General features: G+C 41.4%; 1 protein-coding gene across 1 annotated transcript; it reads right to left on the reverse strand.

The window, feature by feature from the left end:
* Nucleotides 1–14,511: 14,511 nt before the first annotated feature.
* LOC120715648 (asparagine synthetase [glutamine-hydrolyzing]-like) lies at nt 14,512–18,114 on the reverse strand. The gene is made up of 3 exons (XM_040002741.1): nt 16,434–18,114; nt 16,174–16,359; nt 14,512–16,086 (listed from the first exon to the last, which is right to left on the reverse strand). Exons 1-3 carry the CDS (start codon nt 16,633–16,635, stop codon nt 15,944–15,946), a joined length of 531 nt encoding a protein of 176 aa, XP_039858675.1. The 5' UTR covers nt 16,636–18,114; the 3' UTR covers nt 14,512–15,943.
* Between the last annotated feature and the right edge of the window lie 535 nt (nt 18,115–18,649).

Genomic DNA, 18,649 nt, shown 5'->3' on the forward strand with positions numbered 1-18,649 from the left:
AGTTTAAGGATATAATTCATCCACTGTTATCTTCTTCATTGGCTTGTGCAAACACTGTGCAGCTGCCCTAACTCAGCTCTCACAGAGGTCGATTATCTTGTTAAGATAACAATAATCTTCATTGCGTGTGACTCTGATTACTGTAGTTCCTCTGAAAGAGGTCATTGTCGACTTCAGGAGGCACAGCACTGACTTAAACGGCCCTGTACATCAACAGTGAGTGTGACCCACACCTTCTGGTTTATTGGCGTCCTCATCTCTGCTGACATCTCCTGGACAGACATCACAGAGCGGTTGGCAACAAGGCTCAGCAGCGGCTGCAGTTTTTGAGGGTCCTCAGGAAACCCAACCAGAACTCCAAACTGCTGCTGACCTTCTACTGCTCGTCCAGAGCTTGCTGACATACTCTATCACAGTATTGTACGGGAGCATCATGGCAGACACGGAGAGGCTTCGAAGAGTAGTTAAGGATCGTGGCTCAAGAGTTGGGAGTTCGCCTTGTAATCGGAAGGTTGGACAGTCTCGATCGTTGTGTCCTTGGGCAAGACACTTCACCCACTGGTGGTGGTCAGAGGGCCCGGTGGCGCCAGTGTCCGGCAGCCTCGCCTCTGTCAGTGCGCCCCAGGGTGGCTGTGGCTACAATGTAGCTGCCATCACCAGTGTGTGAATGTGTGCGTGAATGGGTGGATGACTGGATATGTAAAGCGCTTTGGGGTCCTTAGGGACTAGTAAAGCGCTATATAAATACAGGCCATTTACCATTTACCAAGGCAGCACAGAAGATCATTTGCTGCCCTCCCCCCTCCCTGATGGACATTTATACCTCCCTGGCTTGCTCAGCAGAGCAGAGCTCAACAGAGCAGAGCTCAACAGAGAGCGTCATCAAGGACAGCTCCCACCCTGGTTTTGACCTGTTCAAACTGCTGTCCTCAGGAAAGTGCTACAGGTGCATCAGTACAAAGACTAACAGACTCAAGAACAGTTTCTTTCCAAAAGCCATAACCACCCTGAACTCACACGCACTGACCCCCAACCCTCTATACACAGACTATGCAAATTACCATCACTACTGTGCAATATTTAATACGTGCAATAACCCACACTGTAAATATATAATCCTTATTTATTTTTGATATTTTTATATAGCACAGCAGAACTGTGAATGTTACCATCTGTTCACATCTGCATCATGGAGTAATTGATTCATTGTACTGTACTACTTTCCTGATGCACAAAACCTTGAACTCCTCCAGAATGGATTTCAAGGTGAGCCTTAATTTGCTGCTATTTCCATAGACAACTATGCTGGTCAAACTCTTCTTCTGAGACTGACCCTCAGTGGTGGATATGGGACACTCATAAATCAGCAGGTGCCAAAGAATTCTTGGCAGGATGCGATGTTAGTATAACCATTCTAACATTTCTCAAAAGACCTTTTTTGCCAGTTTCTTCAGCCAACCACCAAGCTCCTCACAAGGAACAGCTGCTCTATCTTTAAGCGTGCTCTAGAACATTTTCACCAAGCTCTTAACGGGTTTTCCAAAGATGGTTGGATGGTAGACCGGAATCTATTGCTCAATTGACATTCCAAAAGCTCCAACACCATTGTAATGTTTGCTGATGACACAGTGGTGTTGGACGCCATCTCCAACAACGATGAGGCAGCCTACTTGGATGAGGTGAAGAATCTGGCATCGTGGTGCCAGGACAACCACCTCCAGCTGAACATCCGCAAGACCAACGAGTTGGTGGTGGACTTCAGGAGTAAGCATAGAGTCTACAAGCCCCTTATCATCAATGGAGCTCCAGTGGAGAGGTTGTGGTCCTTCAAGTATCTCAGTGTCCACATCTCCTCAGACCTGACATGGTCTGCTCACATTCAGGTCCAGTCCAAATAGGCTAGGCAGCGCCTGTACCATCTCCGACAACTGAGGAAGTCCTGGGTCTCTCCAGTGATCCCCAGGACTTTCTATACAGGTGCTATGGAGAGCATCCTTACACAGAACATCCCATCCTGGCATGGGAACAGCTGTGTTAAGGATCAGAAAGCTCTTCAGAGAGTGATCTGTGTGGCTGAACGCTGCTGCAGGACTGTTCTTCCCTCCCTACAGGACATCTACACCACGAGATGCTGGTCTAGAGCAGCTATTGAAGGACCCATCCTATCCCAGCAACAATCTGTCCCAACTTCTGCAATCAGGCAGAAGGTTCTGCACCACCTGGGCAAAAACAGAGAAGCTCAGGAAGAGCTTCTACCCTCAGGCCCTCCGAGTCCTTAATCAGAACATGCGCACCCGTCCAAAAGCATCCATAAGTGACTGAGACAGGACTTATTCTTGCCACATTCCAGAACGTTCACGGTCATCTCATATCATGGCTGATTCTTCTTGGCCTCACTACTGTGTATATTGTCTTGTACAGTAGCGGTTTTTGATACGGGCGACATGGGCGGTTGCCCAGGGCAGCATCGTGGTGGGGGGCGGCATCAGGGGCATCGTCAAAAAAAACAAAAAACAATTTGTTCGTACTCATGCTGCCCCGACATCATGCCAGTGCATATTGGGAATGGCATAGGCACCGATCGGTTTTCTATCGCCCATTTGCTGGGAGTAAGGGCGCCCTCCGTTTGCGAGGTGCACCTGCTGCATGCGGCACAGGGAGGAGAGGGCGGGGCGGCGGGGGATTCTCTGGCTGGCTGGAGCAGCATCTAATAACCAACCCGCAAAATAAAACAAAATAAAAACAAACCAACAAACATGAAAACACCAGACATCATGATACAGACTTATAATTTGCACCTCGGTGCGCCTGCTCGCTGCTGAAGTCAAAGTAAACTTTATTGTCATCTCCGCTATACAGTCCAGTATATAGAGAGACGAGACGACGAGGCTCCAGTTACAGCAGTGCAAGTAAACAAACGATAAATATAAGAAGAGTAAGAAAATAAATATACACTTTAGGACTCAGGGTAAAGGATCAATAACAATTTAAAATTTATAATTCACAGTTTGATGATTTAAAGTCTCACACACAACCTGTCGAAAGGGGAGGGGCCGGCTGCTTCCAGATAGAGCACATTTTAATCATAATGATGTAAATCCAAGCCCATTATGTATTCATGTTTTGAATCCTGGGTTGTGCAAAATCCCAGAAATAAACCCTAGACAAAGTGAATCTGTGAACTAAGGTGTAGGTTTGTTAGGTTATGTTGTGGTGATCCTCGGGTTGGGGGATGGGTGTTCATACTGGAGTGCAAAATTAAAACCAATGGAAGATGGACAAGAAAAGTTCAAAGCCATCAGGTGCTCAGTTTAGAAAAAAAGATACAAGTACAGGAGGAGAAATGAGCAAAAGATGCAGGTAAGCAGATGTGTGATTGGATAATGGCAGGTCATCCTGAAACAATCAGAATCAGAATACTTTATTAATCTCTAAGGAAATTATGTGAGTTACAGTTGCTCCAAGAAGAAATGGTAAAAATCAGGCACGTGCTTGAGCACCCGCCCCTTTCCTGATGGGTGCCCAAGGTGCCCTTTTGTTGAGGCAACTTTTTAAAAAAAATTATTATTATTATTTTTTAATGTGTGCGTGCGTGTGGAGTCCTGTCTGTGCCCCTCAACAATAATATATACTATTAATCACAGTTTTGCTAAATAAAAGGATCTGGCTTGCATCAGTCACATGATCACATTTAACCAATGATCGCCCTTGACGGCAGAACGCGCTGGTTACGAGCCGGGAACGAGCTCACAAAGAGCACGCGCATTTTTTCCGGTCCGGAGCTGTAGGAGAAACACAAGTTAACTCAGAGACACAGACTGATGCGACAAAACCAGTAAGTAGGTGTACAGCGCACACTGTAGTGTATAGCACCCAGGAGTATCAGCTTATTACGTACACGTTGGTAAACTGTCTTGTGGCAACTGACGAACTGAAACAAACGAGCGTGCTGTGTGTGCAACAGCGTGACAAACATTACCTGTCCTTTTATTAACTGCACATGTAGTGCTGGTCATAGCTGCTGGCTACCTGTGTAAGGCTGTCATGGGTCTGTAGCTCTGTCACCGTTTTAGGGAACATATTTAGTTTTAAAGTATTTAGAAACATATTTAGTTTTAAAGTAAGTTTCCGGGCTTTTCCTGCCTTTCTGGAGGGATTATATTTCACTAAAAAACGATCTAATATGCATGTCCACATAATAATTATTATAATTATAATATATTAAAAACACACGCTGTATTTTAAAGAACATACATTAAGAAGCAGATTATATTAGATTTATATTTTAAATAAGACAAAATCGGGATTTTACAGCAGTAAAATTATTGTATCTCTACAGTTTAAAAATGTAATAAGCTTTGCCCTGCACAGAGTGGATAGTGAAACAAATGGAATCATCATAATGATATTATTTCATATTTATTACTTCCCCCTCCTCTTTGCTTTATTATTGTAGCTCTAGTAATAAATAATAATGTAAGGATTCTGGATCAGCACCATGATGCCCATAGTATATACAGTATTCTGAAGAAGGTCTAAAATGTCACTGTGTGTGCGTGCATGTGTGTGTTTTATTTAGATGGATTTATAAAAAAAAATATTACTCATGATATAACATTGTCCAGACATGCCTGGTAAGGACATGAGGAGGAAACAGTAGGAGCTGTGTGAGGCTACTAAAGGCAGTGCTATAACATTTTTCTGTCATCATTTTATTATAGATTAAGTGCTGGAGTTGTTAGGTGTGGATAATTAGATTATAGTTTATTGCAATAGCAAGTTGTGCCTTGTTGTCAGAAAGACAGCAAGTGGAGAGTGATATATGAAATGATGGGATGGAAGGAAGAAGAGAAGCAAAGAGTGATTCACAGGCAGAGCCTAAGCGCTGTCACCAATCTTTGCATTTAGTTATTATCTCATGACACTTGTTTAATCAGCTACCATCTCTCCTATGGACTTTTTAATGTCTACAGTCTCAGATCAACACAGCCCTGCCCTCCAGCACTATCCACAGCAACCCCTCAACAGCAACATTGTACCCATCAGGTAAAACATTGGCTACGTTTGCTTTGCCTTGTTGCCCATATTAGATTCTTGATGAATGTGTGTTGTTGTTATTCAGCCTGGCTCAATGTGCCCCTTTTTAACTTTGAGCACCCGCCCCTTTAAACCTCTCTGCACGGCCCTGGTAAAAATTGTAACAGTAACAGACTAAACTCCAAACAATACATTATGTTACAGATTTGACACATTTAAGAAATAGCATTAATATATACAGATCACTCAGTTATAAATATCAAGGATTAACAGAGGTGATTACAAGAAAATTGACGAGAATATTCCAGAGTAGAAAAGAGCGTGTGTAAAAAGGATGTAACTATTGCAGTGTTTACAGTGTGTTAGATGGAGGAGTTGTACAGGGAGATGGCCACAGGCAGGAATGATTTCCTGTGTCATTCAGTGATGCTTTTTGCTAATCTCAGTCTCTGAACATGCTCCTGTGACTAGCCAGCATGTCATGTCATGGAGTGAGTGGGAGGTATTATCCAACATTGTCTTTATCTTGGACAACATCTACCTCTCAGACACCACCCTAACGGAGTCCGCAGAGGGGGTGTTCTCCCAGGGCGCTAAATAGGCTAGGACCGCAACTGATCTTGTACATTACCGTTTGTACTACTCTGGTCACTATGTTGTATGTTGCACTGCTCTGTCAGTACATTGCGGTGCTAATATGGCACAAGACACATTCCACTCCCACACATTTTCAGACTTTTAATTTCAAATTTCCAGATTGTTTTATTTAATTTACTTAATGTATATAATTCACTACTTACTGTATATAATGTCCTCTTTATGCACAGTCGAGGAGTGTTTCAGGACAGATTTCATTTCAGTTGTACTCGTATAACTATGCATGTGACAAATAAAGAATCTTGAATCTTGACGTTGGCCGCTTACATAGGTTAGGTCCTAGGCTCTATAGAGGTTCCCCATAGAACTCTAAATCAGTTGAATAAATGATTAAGAAACCAGATGAATGGATTGATATTTCGTTATTACTCTGCCCACTGAATAGTATTATAAAGCTGAAACACCTCAAAACTTAATTTGTAGTTTCCGCCTTTATTTTGAAGGTGTTTTCAAACCGGAAATTTTTCTCTTATTACCTGTTATGTGACGGGTGGACGTGAAATGTAGTTTAAAAAAAGCTTTTTACTTTATTGACTCTTAGTAGGTGCCCTGAACGCCTCTCCAGGTCGCTAAACTCGTATTTACGGTAAATCGGACATGACATCAAAGTGTGGATAGTGGTGGTGTTTTCCGCATTCCCCAACTGCCTGCGAGCTTCAGGGCCAAGCATACGGCGAAACGGCATTTATGTTCCAGCCTTTCCAGGATCAGGGCAGGAACACATCCGCGAGATACACAGCTTTTCCTGGGAACGTCTTACCTGGAAGCCGAACAGTGAACCTGGGCAAGGAAGCGCTGTGTTGTTAAGGCTGCTTGCAATACGTGTCGATGGTTAGTGAGCCAACAAATTTCTCAGCTGATTTTTTTTTTTCTATTTTAGTGGCATCTGTCTTCTTTGAAATATTGAAAGCATCTGTAGTTATTTTTAAACTGTGCCATTTCGTGGGACAAGGAAGTTTTGTGTTGTTTCCCTCCTTTAGAACGGATGGATTTTAGTCTGTTTTTCTACATAAAACATGTCCCAACAGGCTGAGGTCGTATAGTGCCTTAGGCTGTGCAGTCTACACATTTTTTTATACTGTTACTTGCAAAGAAGTTATTCTGTAAATTAACCAATGGATAGTTTTTATCGGTTAACTTCATACAAAATACATTTTAGTACATTCAAAGGGCGTCAGATCTTTGTACCCACAGCGTTTCAAACTGTTTGGCAGGTATCGGGCGGGTTCTCCAAAACCAGCCTGATCTTATGTATGTTCATTATTTATTGCAGATTCTAGCTTGAAGGTTTGGTTATCGCAGGGTGGATTTAGGATGAACTAAATAGGATTCTAAATATGTGGCGTTCCCAAAACCACATAGGGTGTTCCCTTTCTTAAAAAAAAATCTGCTCTGGGGGAAAAACACTTAAACTTTTAAAAGGGGGGGGGGGGGGTTAGACAATTTTTGGCTCTTAGACTGTTTGTCACATTTGGTGACTTTGTTATTGTGGAAAAACTCATAGTGTACCCTTGGGAACATTTGGACAAATCACATTCCTCGACCAAAGGAGTCAGAAGTCACATCACTTTAACAAATGACCAATCGACAGGAAAGAAAGATGTTGAGGAGATTCTTTAGGGATAGCTGTCTTACAGTTAATGTGCGTTGATAGGTTTTTCATACTAGCATGATTTATAGCACCTATGCATTCAGGAACACCTGTGTAAAGTCATCTTTTATCTGTGGTAGCTGGCTCACCTTAAGAGGTATTTGGGTTTTAGATAAACACTGTACTAACTGTACTTTGTTTGCTTGTATTTGGTGGTGGTGTTTGCCTGCAGTGCACTACAGAACATGACCTCACATCAGTGTACTTCTAGCAGTAGATCAAGAAAATACTGTACATTTTCTTTCTGTAAAGTTGTGGATTATTATTTAGAAAACTGCAGATGTTTATTGCAGATGATGCATAGCGTCACTGTGGGGGAGCAGAGGATCATCTACATAGCAGTTTATCATATTGTTATTACTCTGACTCAGTGTGACAGTTGTCCACACTGTCTCTCTCAGCCACTCTCTGCATTGACTCAATGTCCCAACCTTTGCTCCACTTCACACTCTTTTAGCTAGCCGTAACTACAGGCGATTTGTGTGTGTCAGTTTGCAGTCCGCTTTTGCCTTTGTCGGGATCTCCTGACTGAGGTCCATATCTAAATCTCTATCTGGGGAACTTTTCCTTTATGTATATCATCTAAGTAATCATCAGTGAATTGTGCTCTGAAGAAAAGGAAAAGAAAACAAATGAAATGATAAACAATAATAACCACTTTGGTGTTTACCAGCTTGCTGAAATGCGCCGTCATTGTGGGAACTCCTAGAGCTTAACTTGCTGCTAAGTCATGTGCAGAGAGAGAGATGACTCAAGCAAATGGTCCAGAATTGCAACGGGTTGGACTAGTTCTGCTTGGTCAGTTTAGGCAAGGCGCAGTGCGACAGAAGCATCACTGACAAATGGCAGTCAGTCTGCTTAGATATCGGCTGAGTACCCAATCTATTTAATACCAAAGCTGTACAGCGTGAAACCGCTTTACTGCTTTGCTATGTTGCATCTGCCATAGATTGTTTGGAATTATTTACAGATCAGTTAACCAGCTTAATGAACTGAAATGTATGCATGTCTGTTCCTTTTTGCAAAATCGTCACTACATTTTCCAGATCTGCATGTGCTTTTCTGCATCCAGTTAAATAAAATAACAAAATTGCTGTCACAGAATTTCTAAGACTGTAGAAAAACAAAACAAGTTACAGCAACTTTCTTTAATTTTAGTTTAATTTTTCATTTTTTTTTTTAAAATAACATAGAGAATATCACAAAAACGACCATAATTCAGACCATGCGGATTGAGCCTGTTGGGACCATAAATGTATTTTCTGCAGTGAGTTTTGAATCTTGTGCCTGCAGTGACATTCCTGTAGCTATTACCGTTCTCGTCATGCTTGGTGAAATGACCAGGGTCGGACGACGTTTGAAAGATTGTGATTGTTTCTTTTAGCCAGGAGACATGATGCACAAACTGACATCCACATTTTATTCACCCTTCCCTGTATGTTTCTTTCATTCTGTATCATATGGGGAAGTACATCAAAGTGTGTAGAGAGAAGTTTGCGACATGCATCTGATGTCATGGTTTCTAGTACAGAGAGTTGTGAGAAGAGAATCAATGGAAGTGCCACAAGCAGACGAGAGAAGTCGTTATTATACAGCACCTAATAAGATAAAAATCCTCAAGCCCAGAAATCGAACCTGAAATGAGGAAGTGCCTCACGTGTGACTTGTGCTTCTGTGAAAGCTGGTGATGCCACTAAGAGGCTTTCATTTTCTCCAGTCTTTTATCAGTTTCAGCTTCTATGTACGTAAAGTTATTGTGGGAAACTGCTAAATTGTTTCTTGCTGTGCTTCCATTTTATGTTAATACATTTTATTTTCTGAAATATTGTAAACATTTTTTAGAATTGCAAAAAGTATGATGGCAGTGTACTGAATGAACACGTAAAATACTAAAAATATACAGCTGAAACATTAAAACTACTGAGGGTGTGAGGCGAATGTCACTGAGCTCATTCTTCTACAACAATACAAAGAATTGTAATCCTACGAATCCATGGCATCTAGTATACTTGTCAATGTTATCACAACACATTCCACATATACAGATTGGCTCAAAACTGTCAAGAAAAGAGGGAGACACATGAGGTGGTAACTGAGAAAATATGCATATATTTTCTGAAAATGTCAGTAACGCAATGGAGAAGTAAAATATTAATGTTTGTATCTTTGTGTAGTTTTGTTGTAGTTTTGTTGTGACAATCCATTATCCCTGAAAAAAATTGTTAATGAGCTTAGAAACGCAGCTTGTTGATATATGAAACTGTATTAATAACAAACAAGCATAGCTGAATTAAAAGGCTTGAGCAGTGCACGATATGGTTAACTGTCTCCACTGGTTTAAATATGTAAATATTAGAGATGGCACGATACCACTTTTTAATGTCTGATACCGATATCATAAATTTGGATATCTGCCGATACCGATATGAATCCAATATAGTGTTTTTTAATCAATAAAACTGTTTTTTTTTTTTTTTTAATATCTTGTTCATACTCAAGTTTTAAAAAACAAAACACTAAAGCTATTCTGTTAAACCTGTATGCAAGAAATACACTGCACCCAAAATATTTCATAGTTCAGCAATACTGAGCTAATAAACTTAAACCTGCTCCATCCTCCCTATTCTGGTATTTTAAAGAGTATTTAGCAGAAATATTAAACAACCTAACTAATAGGGTTGCCATCTCCCAGCAAAAATAATAGGAAACCACCCCCCACCCCCCACCTCATGATGCTTAATTGACGTAATCAACTTTAATTTAATGCATGTGTTTAAAAAAAAAAAAAAAAAAGGACAGAAGTCAATTATTTTTCCACAATAATTAAATAGATTCAACATCTTTCTTCAACAGAACTGCAGACTGCACAGATGGTTCCCAAAGGAAAAAGTACTATAGCTTACTAGGGTATATTAGACTTAACAGTTACTATATACAGTAATGGATTTCTATACATTTTACATCAGATTAAAACTTTGGTTGTATTATTCAGATAATTATTTATTAAAAGCTCGACATTTTAACTGAGAATAAGAAAGAAAAGAATGTCTTTGTGCCCCCTCTTCCCTGTTCATGCCCTATCGGCCCCCCTGGCTAAACTTTGCTAGACCTGCCCCTGCAAAGTTACCAGCCGTGTAACTGTGTGGACCAAAAACAAGCAAGAGAGACTCGCACAGAAAAGCCGATCAGCTGATCATTAATCAGTTTCACAATTGAAGTAGCAACAGGAGAGGGAGGGAGAGGGAGAGGCAGTCGCTCCATATATGGTTGTTAAGCTTAACGCGGGAATGCTTTACAAACATTCAGAGATGAACTTACACACTTGCTTTACTTCTTTCTTGGATAACTTTCTTGGAGATGAAATGCTGGTTTGGTAGCGAGGCTCCAAATGCTCAACTAGACCACCGACAGGTCTCGCACGCCACAGACGCTCTATGACGAGACGCATACTGCTCCGACGAGCTACGGTTATGAGCTGAGTTACGCCATGTCGCAAGTTTTGTGAGGTGCTTTTTTGATATTTAATGGATCGGATTACATTTTTTTATTTCTCTGATCCAGTCATTTAGGTCAGTATCGGACTGATACCGATACATAATATCGGATCGGTCCATCCCTAGTAAATATGTATGAAAAATGAAGGCGTCTTGACCAAACAGCTAGTTAAACTTACTAGTGATTTCTCAGATATACTAATCTTAATGTGCTGGTTGAGCCTGTGCCTGTTCCACTTGCCTAAGGAAGTTATTAAAACTTTTCACACTGCACTCCAGCTTGTATACACGTTTGTCGGGTTGGTTTGTAAGAGGAAATGCTTGCTCGTAATGATCTGTTACGATGATAAATTCCAGAAGCTCATCTACTGGCTAATGCTGATTCTGTTTCCACACAAACTGGGAATCTCAGAACTTTGAATGCAGAGCCAGTGGCAGCATACCTTGCATGCTAATCTCCCATTGGTCTCCCATCAAACACCAGATGTTTATCTGGTCTCTCAGCTTGTCAAGCTTCAGGCATAGTTAACGGGACACAGATATGCTCATGAAGTAGAAGCACACAGTTTTCAGTAGGATCCAAGACAAGTAAAGCTTCCAGTAGCAAAAGCCAACTGCAGTCAGAAGATGGCAGTAATGTAAAGGATGGGTGGAAGTTTGATGGCAGAACGCTGTTTCAGATTAAAAAAGATCTTTCACATTAATTGTTTCTGATTTCTTGATTTGACCAGGCAGTCGCTGCTTAGCCTGCTTGTCTGTTGGAACACCGCTGCGTTACAGTTTTATTTATGAGTAGATAAAGTATTCATCTTGAACTAGATGACTGGGAAAAGTTCAGCATAAACACATATTGAAGAACCCTGGAGAAATTATTACGTCTGATTTTTTTTTTTCTTGCTAGCAAAATGTCGGCTGTATGTATCAGATGTATGCACTGTGTTTGTGTAGTTGTCACAGTACAAGACATTGTGTGGTCTTTTGGAGAACATAATTTTCTGTAATATTTTCTCTTACTCAAACTCAGGTCCAGCGTTGATGTTAGAGTTTGGAGGATCATGAACCCCTTGAAGCTCCATATTAAATAGTTGGCAGTAGGCAAACCTATAACCAAGGTGACCAGTGTGAACCAAAGGAACATGGCTGTCTTCAAACCTGAGAATGTGGAAGACTTCTATGAGATTGGGGAAGTTCTGGGAAGGTATGGATGCAACTGTTTTATGCTCTAGTGTGTTCCAATAGGTGCTCCGCAGTACAGTGATGTATGGTGAGGACATGTACAGATTTGTTTCTTTTGAATACCAGCATATTGGGTTTGAAATAAGCAGGATTTCAGCCTTAATTTGATGGTGCTGATACCCCAAAAAGCTCTCTGAGTAATAAGGTAAAACAAAGAAGAAACGATAATCCTATGTTAACTCAAAGTCATACAAAGTGAACGATTTACATGCATTTTATGCAACCCATACCAGACTATTGCGAAATGACCACAGAAACCTCTGTGCTTGTGTGCTTAACAAACTTCCCATTTTGAGCAATTATACTGCAATTCCACTATAAATTATTAACCACAATAGGAATAAAAGCTCTCAGAGACATCAGTCTCCCAGTCATGCCCAGTATACTGTAACAAGAGCTGTGTCCTCTGCTTTTTTTTAATGCCTGCCTACAATAACCTGCAGCCTTGTACCACGTATGGTTGGTCTGAAACCATATTAACGAGGTGATGCGTGTGAAAGTAAAATTCCCTGTTCCCATAGTAGCAATCACGGCAATATCGCACTATGGGATGCAATTCAACTCAGAATCATTTAACTCATTCCACCACTCCTGATTGGCTGGTGGTTGCAACAACTACGTCAGGCAGAAACTCCCACCCTTCAGTAGCTTGTGCTATTACATAGCCATTATTGAAACACCTCTTCAAGCTTTGGTGCATATCTCAACCTATATTAGGCTAGCTAGCTATCTTACCTGTCCATAGACAGGAGTGTTTAGCAAACTTCCTGTCGCTGGGTGCTTGATACCTTTTGCTCGTCTCTGCTGAAACCAAGTCTGCACCATAGATTGGGCGTCGTACTCTCCACTAAGGCGGTTTAGTTAGTACGGTTTACCACACTAGCTAACACTGTTTTCCTTTTCTGCTGAAGTTAGTAAACCAGCTAACTTGTTGTCCTTGTTGTTAGCACCATAGATAGTGAAGGTGGACAGAAACTTGCAGAAACTCCGGGGCTTGACTCTAAGCCCAACACTGTGACGAGGAGGAGGGCATACCAACCTCTCCTGCTCAAAGCATGAATATGCAAAACATGTGCAAATACTCTGCATCTCGGCTAAATATATCGTGGCTCAGCATCATAACAGAAACCACTGGATCACGTTATGCAGGGAAGAAATTGCCCCTGGCCACCTGAGCGGCAGAGCAGTTACTCAGAGTTTTTCCGAAGCTAATACTCTTGTGTAAGGACCACCTGTTCAGCAGCAGAAGGCTGTGAGGATATGTTAAAAAATATATAATTTTACATTAAATAAAAAAGTTTTAAACTTAATTAAAATTAAACATGTCTTAAATTAAAATAAGTAAACTGTCATGTTTATTGCTGCCAAAAAAAAAAGTTAAACACATTTGGACAGTGAAGGAATGTCAGGATTCTTGCTCAGAAAAAGGATCAACATGCTCTGAAGTCAACATGCTCTGACTCCAGAGCATGTTGAGAAAAAATTGTTTGTAACAAAATATCGATTTCTGCTGTCCCTGTATCGATACATTATTAGCAAACAAAATATCACGATACTACACAGTATCGATTTTTTCCCCCACCCCTAATAGTTAAACAGAGGTCATTATTGGTTCATCCCTGTGATTAAAGTGTAATTAAAGTAGTGGGTGGTTTTTTTTACATTTTAAGAGAAGCCCATTGAGTTTAATAACAGTTTAAATCCCATTCTGAGGCTGTCATTTACAGCAGCGGTCCCCAACCCCCGGGCCTCGGACCGGTACCGGGCCGTGAGAGTTGAGGCTCAGCTGTGAAATGTATGGTTTTCAGGGTTTTTATTGTTTTTACCGTTAACTCTGTTTTCCTGGGTCTTTTCATGTGTGTTATGAATAAATCTTCTTTTTTTCGGTACCGGTACTAGTTTTATTTTGTTGTATTTATCCACGACACCTTAAAGGCCGGTCTGTGAAAATATTGTCGGGCATAAACCGGTCTGTGGTGCAAAAAAGGTTGGAGACCGCTGATTTACAGTATCCACATGGATGCTAAAATCACAATAGTTTGGGAACTGTTTGGTCTTTGGTTGTTTAATACGATGGAATGGAAGCTGCTCCAAGGATTCTAACAATATGGCTCAGAGGTGTTGATTCATTTAAACCAGGGGTGTCAAAGTCATTTCAGCCCACTTCGACCTTAAGTGTGTCAGACCACTGAAACCTTTCTGTCAGTGTAAAGAAGTTCAGTTTTTCTACATGATACAGATAATCTGTCAACAACTCTTTGGAGTTGTATTGTAAGAAATAAATGTATAAAATGAATCCAGTTTTGAGGGGGTGGTATGCATTCAGTACTAGGCAAGGCAAGGCAAATTTATTTGTATAGCACAATTCAACAACAAGGTGATTCAAAGTGCTTTACAGAGACATTAGAAACAAAAACAAATAAAAAGTATGATTTACTAGGGAGAACACACATAAGGTTTAAGGCCTGGACAAGTTTGAAACCTTTTTTCATTAACAATGGAACATGGCTGAAAATATAAGCTGATATCACTTTAGCCAGCTCCTAATTTTAGAAATTCTACACTCAGTTTTGCAGTCTCCAGTATCATTGAAATACAGCCAGATGCTGCTCACTTTAAGTTTTCGTTTCTTTCTGCTACACTTGCTGTCTGCAGAACGTCTGCCCCACTTCCTTCTTTCACATAATGGCACGATCTCGGTCTGTCTTTGCATGTGATTGGCTGCATGGTGTGCCCATTAAAATAAATGCCAAAAGATTCGGCTCCCACCTAGAGATGGGCCATTAATAACTGACATATGAAATTATCTCACAAGCCAAAAGTAATTGTATTCGGCCCACAGGCCAGATGTTTCACACCCCTGATTTAAATGATCACAATCATTCTGCTGTATCCAGGTTTTTCTAAAGCAAAGTAAACTATGTTGATCAATTATAAACTCGTGTACTAGCACGGAGAGACCTGATGTTTACAAATCCACATTTCACCGTTTTACTCTTTGGTGCAGTTGAGCATACTATACAGTTCTTGATGAGGACGCTGCTTTGAGCGCGGAGCCAAGGACGTCATTTACATGAAAAGGGAAAGACCATCTCTGAATCGAGGGGGGGGCCTAAGGGTGCATCTTTCGCGATCTTACAATGCTGTGATTGCAGCCATTCCCAACTCTCTGTGAATAGTACTTATGGCCATTGATTAACGATCTTTGATCAGTGGTTGATGATCAATGGTCATGAGAATTTGAATATTAAAGATCTAGAAACTGCCCTCTCAGCTCACTGTTTGCCATTGGTTGTAGTTTCAGTCATTATGCAAATGTCCTGTTTATCTGCATTCAGTCACTTGGATGAATGACGAAACGTTTCTCCCACTGAAAACGCTACGTCCAGATGAACAGAATCAACTTTTCTGGGATGATTCTAACTTCAGCGGGCAGTGCCATAAGAGGCTGTCACAGCTGTCATCCATCACATCTACTACACCTTCCCTATTTCAGTAGCTGCCGGGGCCCAGAGGAGAGAGCTGTGTGGTTTGTGCGCAAGCTGGAGAGGGCAGCTGAGAAGTTGCATGTACAAAATGACCATGACATTAATGCTTATGATCAGTGTATGTTAACTTTTAACCACAACTCTATATGTAAATTGGATTGCGATGAATTGCAAATAAAACACTTCTTCACTTGTGAATGAACAGAAAGCTCATCACATGTAAGTGAAGTTAATGTTACTGTCAGACAGGTCGACTTACTCACACAGAATATGTCTACGTATGAACGCCAACTCTTAGGCGCTAAAGCAGAATAGCATGTCTCAAGGCAGACTCCCAGAAGCCAAATGAAAATGCAAGCCCTTTCAAAAAGGACATAAGATTAACACACACACACGTTGTGCTCCACATAGCAGATGTTACCTGACAGAAGACAACCAATTCTCCTGTGAGCCATGAGACGTTTCCTTACAGCATTTTCAAACAGATTTCTGATGTTGCTCTTCACCAGTTCCTCATCCAAACCTAGGGAGACAAACTCTTTAATGTCCTTCACAAATACCATCTACCACTAGAAATGCTTGATGTTTAAAGTGGTGAATAGACCCTTACTTATAGGTAGTTTCTCCACTGTATCATAGATGGCATGAGAAGGCTGTTGTCTGCAGCAGTGAAACTGTTCCATCTGAATAGACTGAACTTTGCCACTTGGCTTTAAATCAAAGACCTCAAAGTGCCCAGGGGGGAAGGGGACAATGCTGGCAGGAGTACCCATGCCATGGGTAATGTCTATCAAGCCTGTGATCAGAATGAGGTTAGTAATGCAAACATATAAAGAAGCAACATTCAAGCAATATAAACCATCCCATTACCTTTGGCCTCCGAGCACAATGCAAGGAATCCATCGTCTGTGAGGAGTTTGAACAAAGGCCTAACACCATACGTATCTCTTCCCACGTGCACTTTTCTGTTGGCAGTGTCCAGAAGAATGAAAGCAAATACACCATCCAGGAGAGAAGCCATCTTCTTAATGCCAAAGCGGTCATAAAGGTGGAGCAGAATCTCACCATCCATTTTAGTCTGACAATCAAACTCAAATTGCTTCCTCAGCTGAAAGAACAAATGGCAACAAAATGATCATTTTAACTTTCATCAAACTCAAGTAGGGCTAGACCCTTAACCACTCTGGAATTTCCCCAGATGGCCATGAGAACTACTTCTCTGTCTCTTTAGGTTAAGAAACAGGTCCTGACTGTCATTTGCACTGAACCGAATCGCGGTTATCCTTCTTGGAGTCCCTGGTAAGAGGCTATCAATGACAAAGCACCATGGTCCAGCATAAGGGTGTCCACAGGTACTCTTAGCAGCAGCATGCCCGAGGTTGCAGATTAATAAATGGTTATGGTGGCTTTCATCAGACCTGTTGCTACCTTAGACACTCTGGTGACACAGCCGACGGCTGTCAGCCGATTACCACCTGATGGCAAGTTGGATCAGCGGGTGGGGGAGGATTGTGGTACCTGGCACACCCAGGTCTGTGCAGTGAGGGTGCAATGGGAGTGTGAGGCCCCGATCTTTAATTCCCAGATCTGGCAGAGCTCCATCCCAAGTGAGGCTAGGGACATTGAGTCATGTTCTGCACCCCACTGCCAGAGCTGCAGTACAGTGCTGCAGCCACAAGGTGGTTGGTGCCTGTTATGGCAGTTATCGCCAAACAAGATAGAAGACACCGTAAGTGAAGGGAGCAGTTAAGCTGAAGTACGAGTCCTATCAAGCTAATGGCAAAAGGCAAAGCCGGATGTGGCTCTAGCTGAAGCAAAAACGCAGGCATTGGAGGAACACAGTGAGGCCATGAAGCAAACCTTTGTCAGCAGGAATAGAGTGCTGCTGACTTCAAATGAGGATACAGTCAGGCAGTTTTGTTTATATAGCACCAAATCAGAACCACAGTTACCTCAAGGTGCTTTATATTGCAAGACAGACCTTACAATAATACAGAGAAAAACACCCAAAATTAGATAACATCTATGAGCACGCACTTGGAAACAGGGCAAAGGAAAACTTCCTTTTAACTGGATCCGTCCATGTGCTGCGACAGATACCATGTACCTAAGATTTTTAGGGCCAAGTACAATAACCAGTGTTTAATCTGAATTTGCTAGCAGGAAATCAGAAGCCATCCAGGTCTTTATGTTGTTAAAACATTCCTGCAGTTTTAGTAACTGGTTTGTGTCATCTGGCTCCATTAAATTTAACTTTATTTATATAGCATCAAATCATATCAGCAGTCACCTCAAGGCACTTTATATTGTAAGGTAAAAACACAACAATAATTCATGGATAGATAAAACTGGGCATCATCGGCACAGAAATAAAAATATATGTTATGTGTAAGGGTCTGGGCGTTGAACTTCCTGAGCGTGAACAGTGAGCAAGTGAGCATGCTTGCTTCTTTAATGACTTGGCACTAGGGGTGGGCTTTGATCATCGATTAAAATCGATTCTGGCTTGGATAACGTGATATCGATTCATTAAAATCCTGAATCGATTTTTTAATATAAATTTATTTTGCCCGAAATGCCAGAATCTCAGGTGAAACCTCACACAAAAAAAAAAAGTGGGGATAGGTTAATTGGTTAATCCAAATTGCCCATAGGTGTGAATGTGCGAGTGAATGTGAGTGCAAATGGTTGTCTGTCTCTGTGTGTTGGCCCTGCGACAGACTGGCGACCTGTCCAAGGTGTACCCCGCCTCTCGCCCCATGACAGCTGGGATAGGCTCCAGCGCCCCCCGCCACCCTGAATAGGATAAGCGGACGCGAATGGATGGATGGGAAAAAAAACAAAAAAAACAAAAAAAACAAAAACACACCAAACAGCTAAAACAGTGAATGAGAGCAGGAACACGGATTCTGCACATAAATGTAAACACAAAGCGCAGAGCCGCTGATGGATCAGAATCAGTGAGATGTCACCTTTCAGCCCCGACCGTGCCGTCGGGTGAGAAAGGCGACATCTCACTGATTCTGATGTTTCGGCCCTTTTTGCGCTGATTCTAAAGCTGTTAGTTTGATCTCTCTCCAAACATT

Source organism: Simochromis diagramma, unplaced genomic scaffold, assembly GCF_900408965.1.
Source record: "Simochromis diagramma unplaced genomic scaffold, fSimDia1.1 OVJJ01000449.1, whole genome shotgun sequence".
In the NCBI taxonomy this organism is placed as follows: Eukaryota; Metazoa; Chordata; class Actinopteri; order Cichliformes; family Cichlidae; genus Simochromis; species Simochromis diagramma.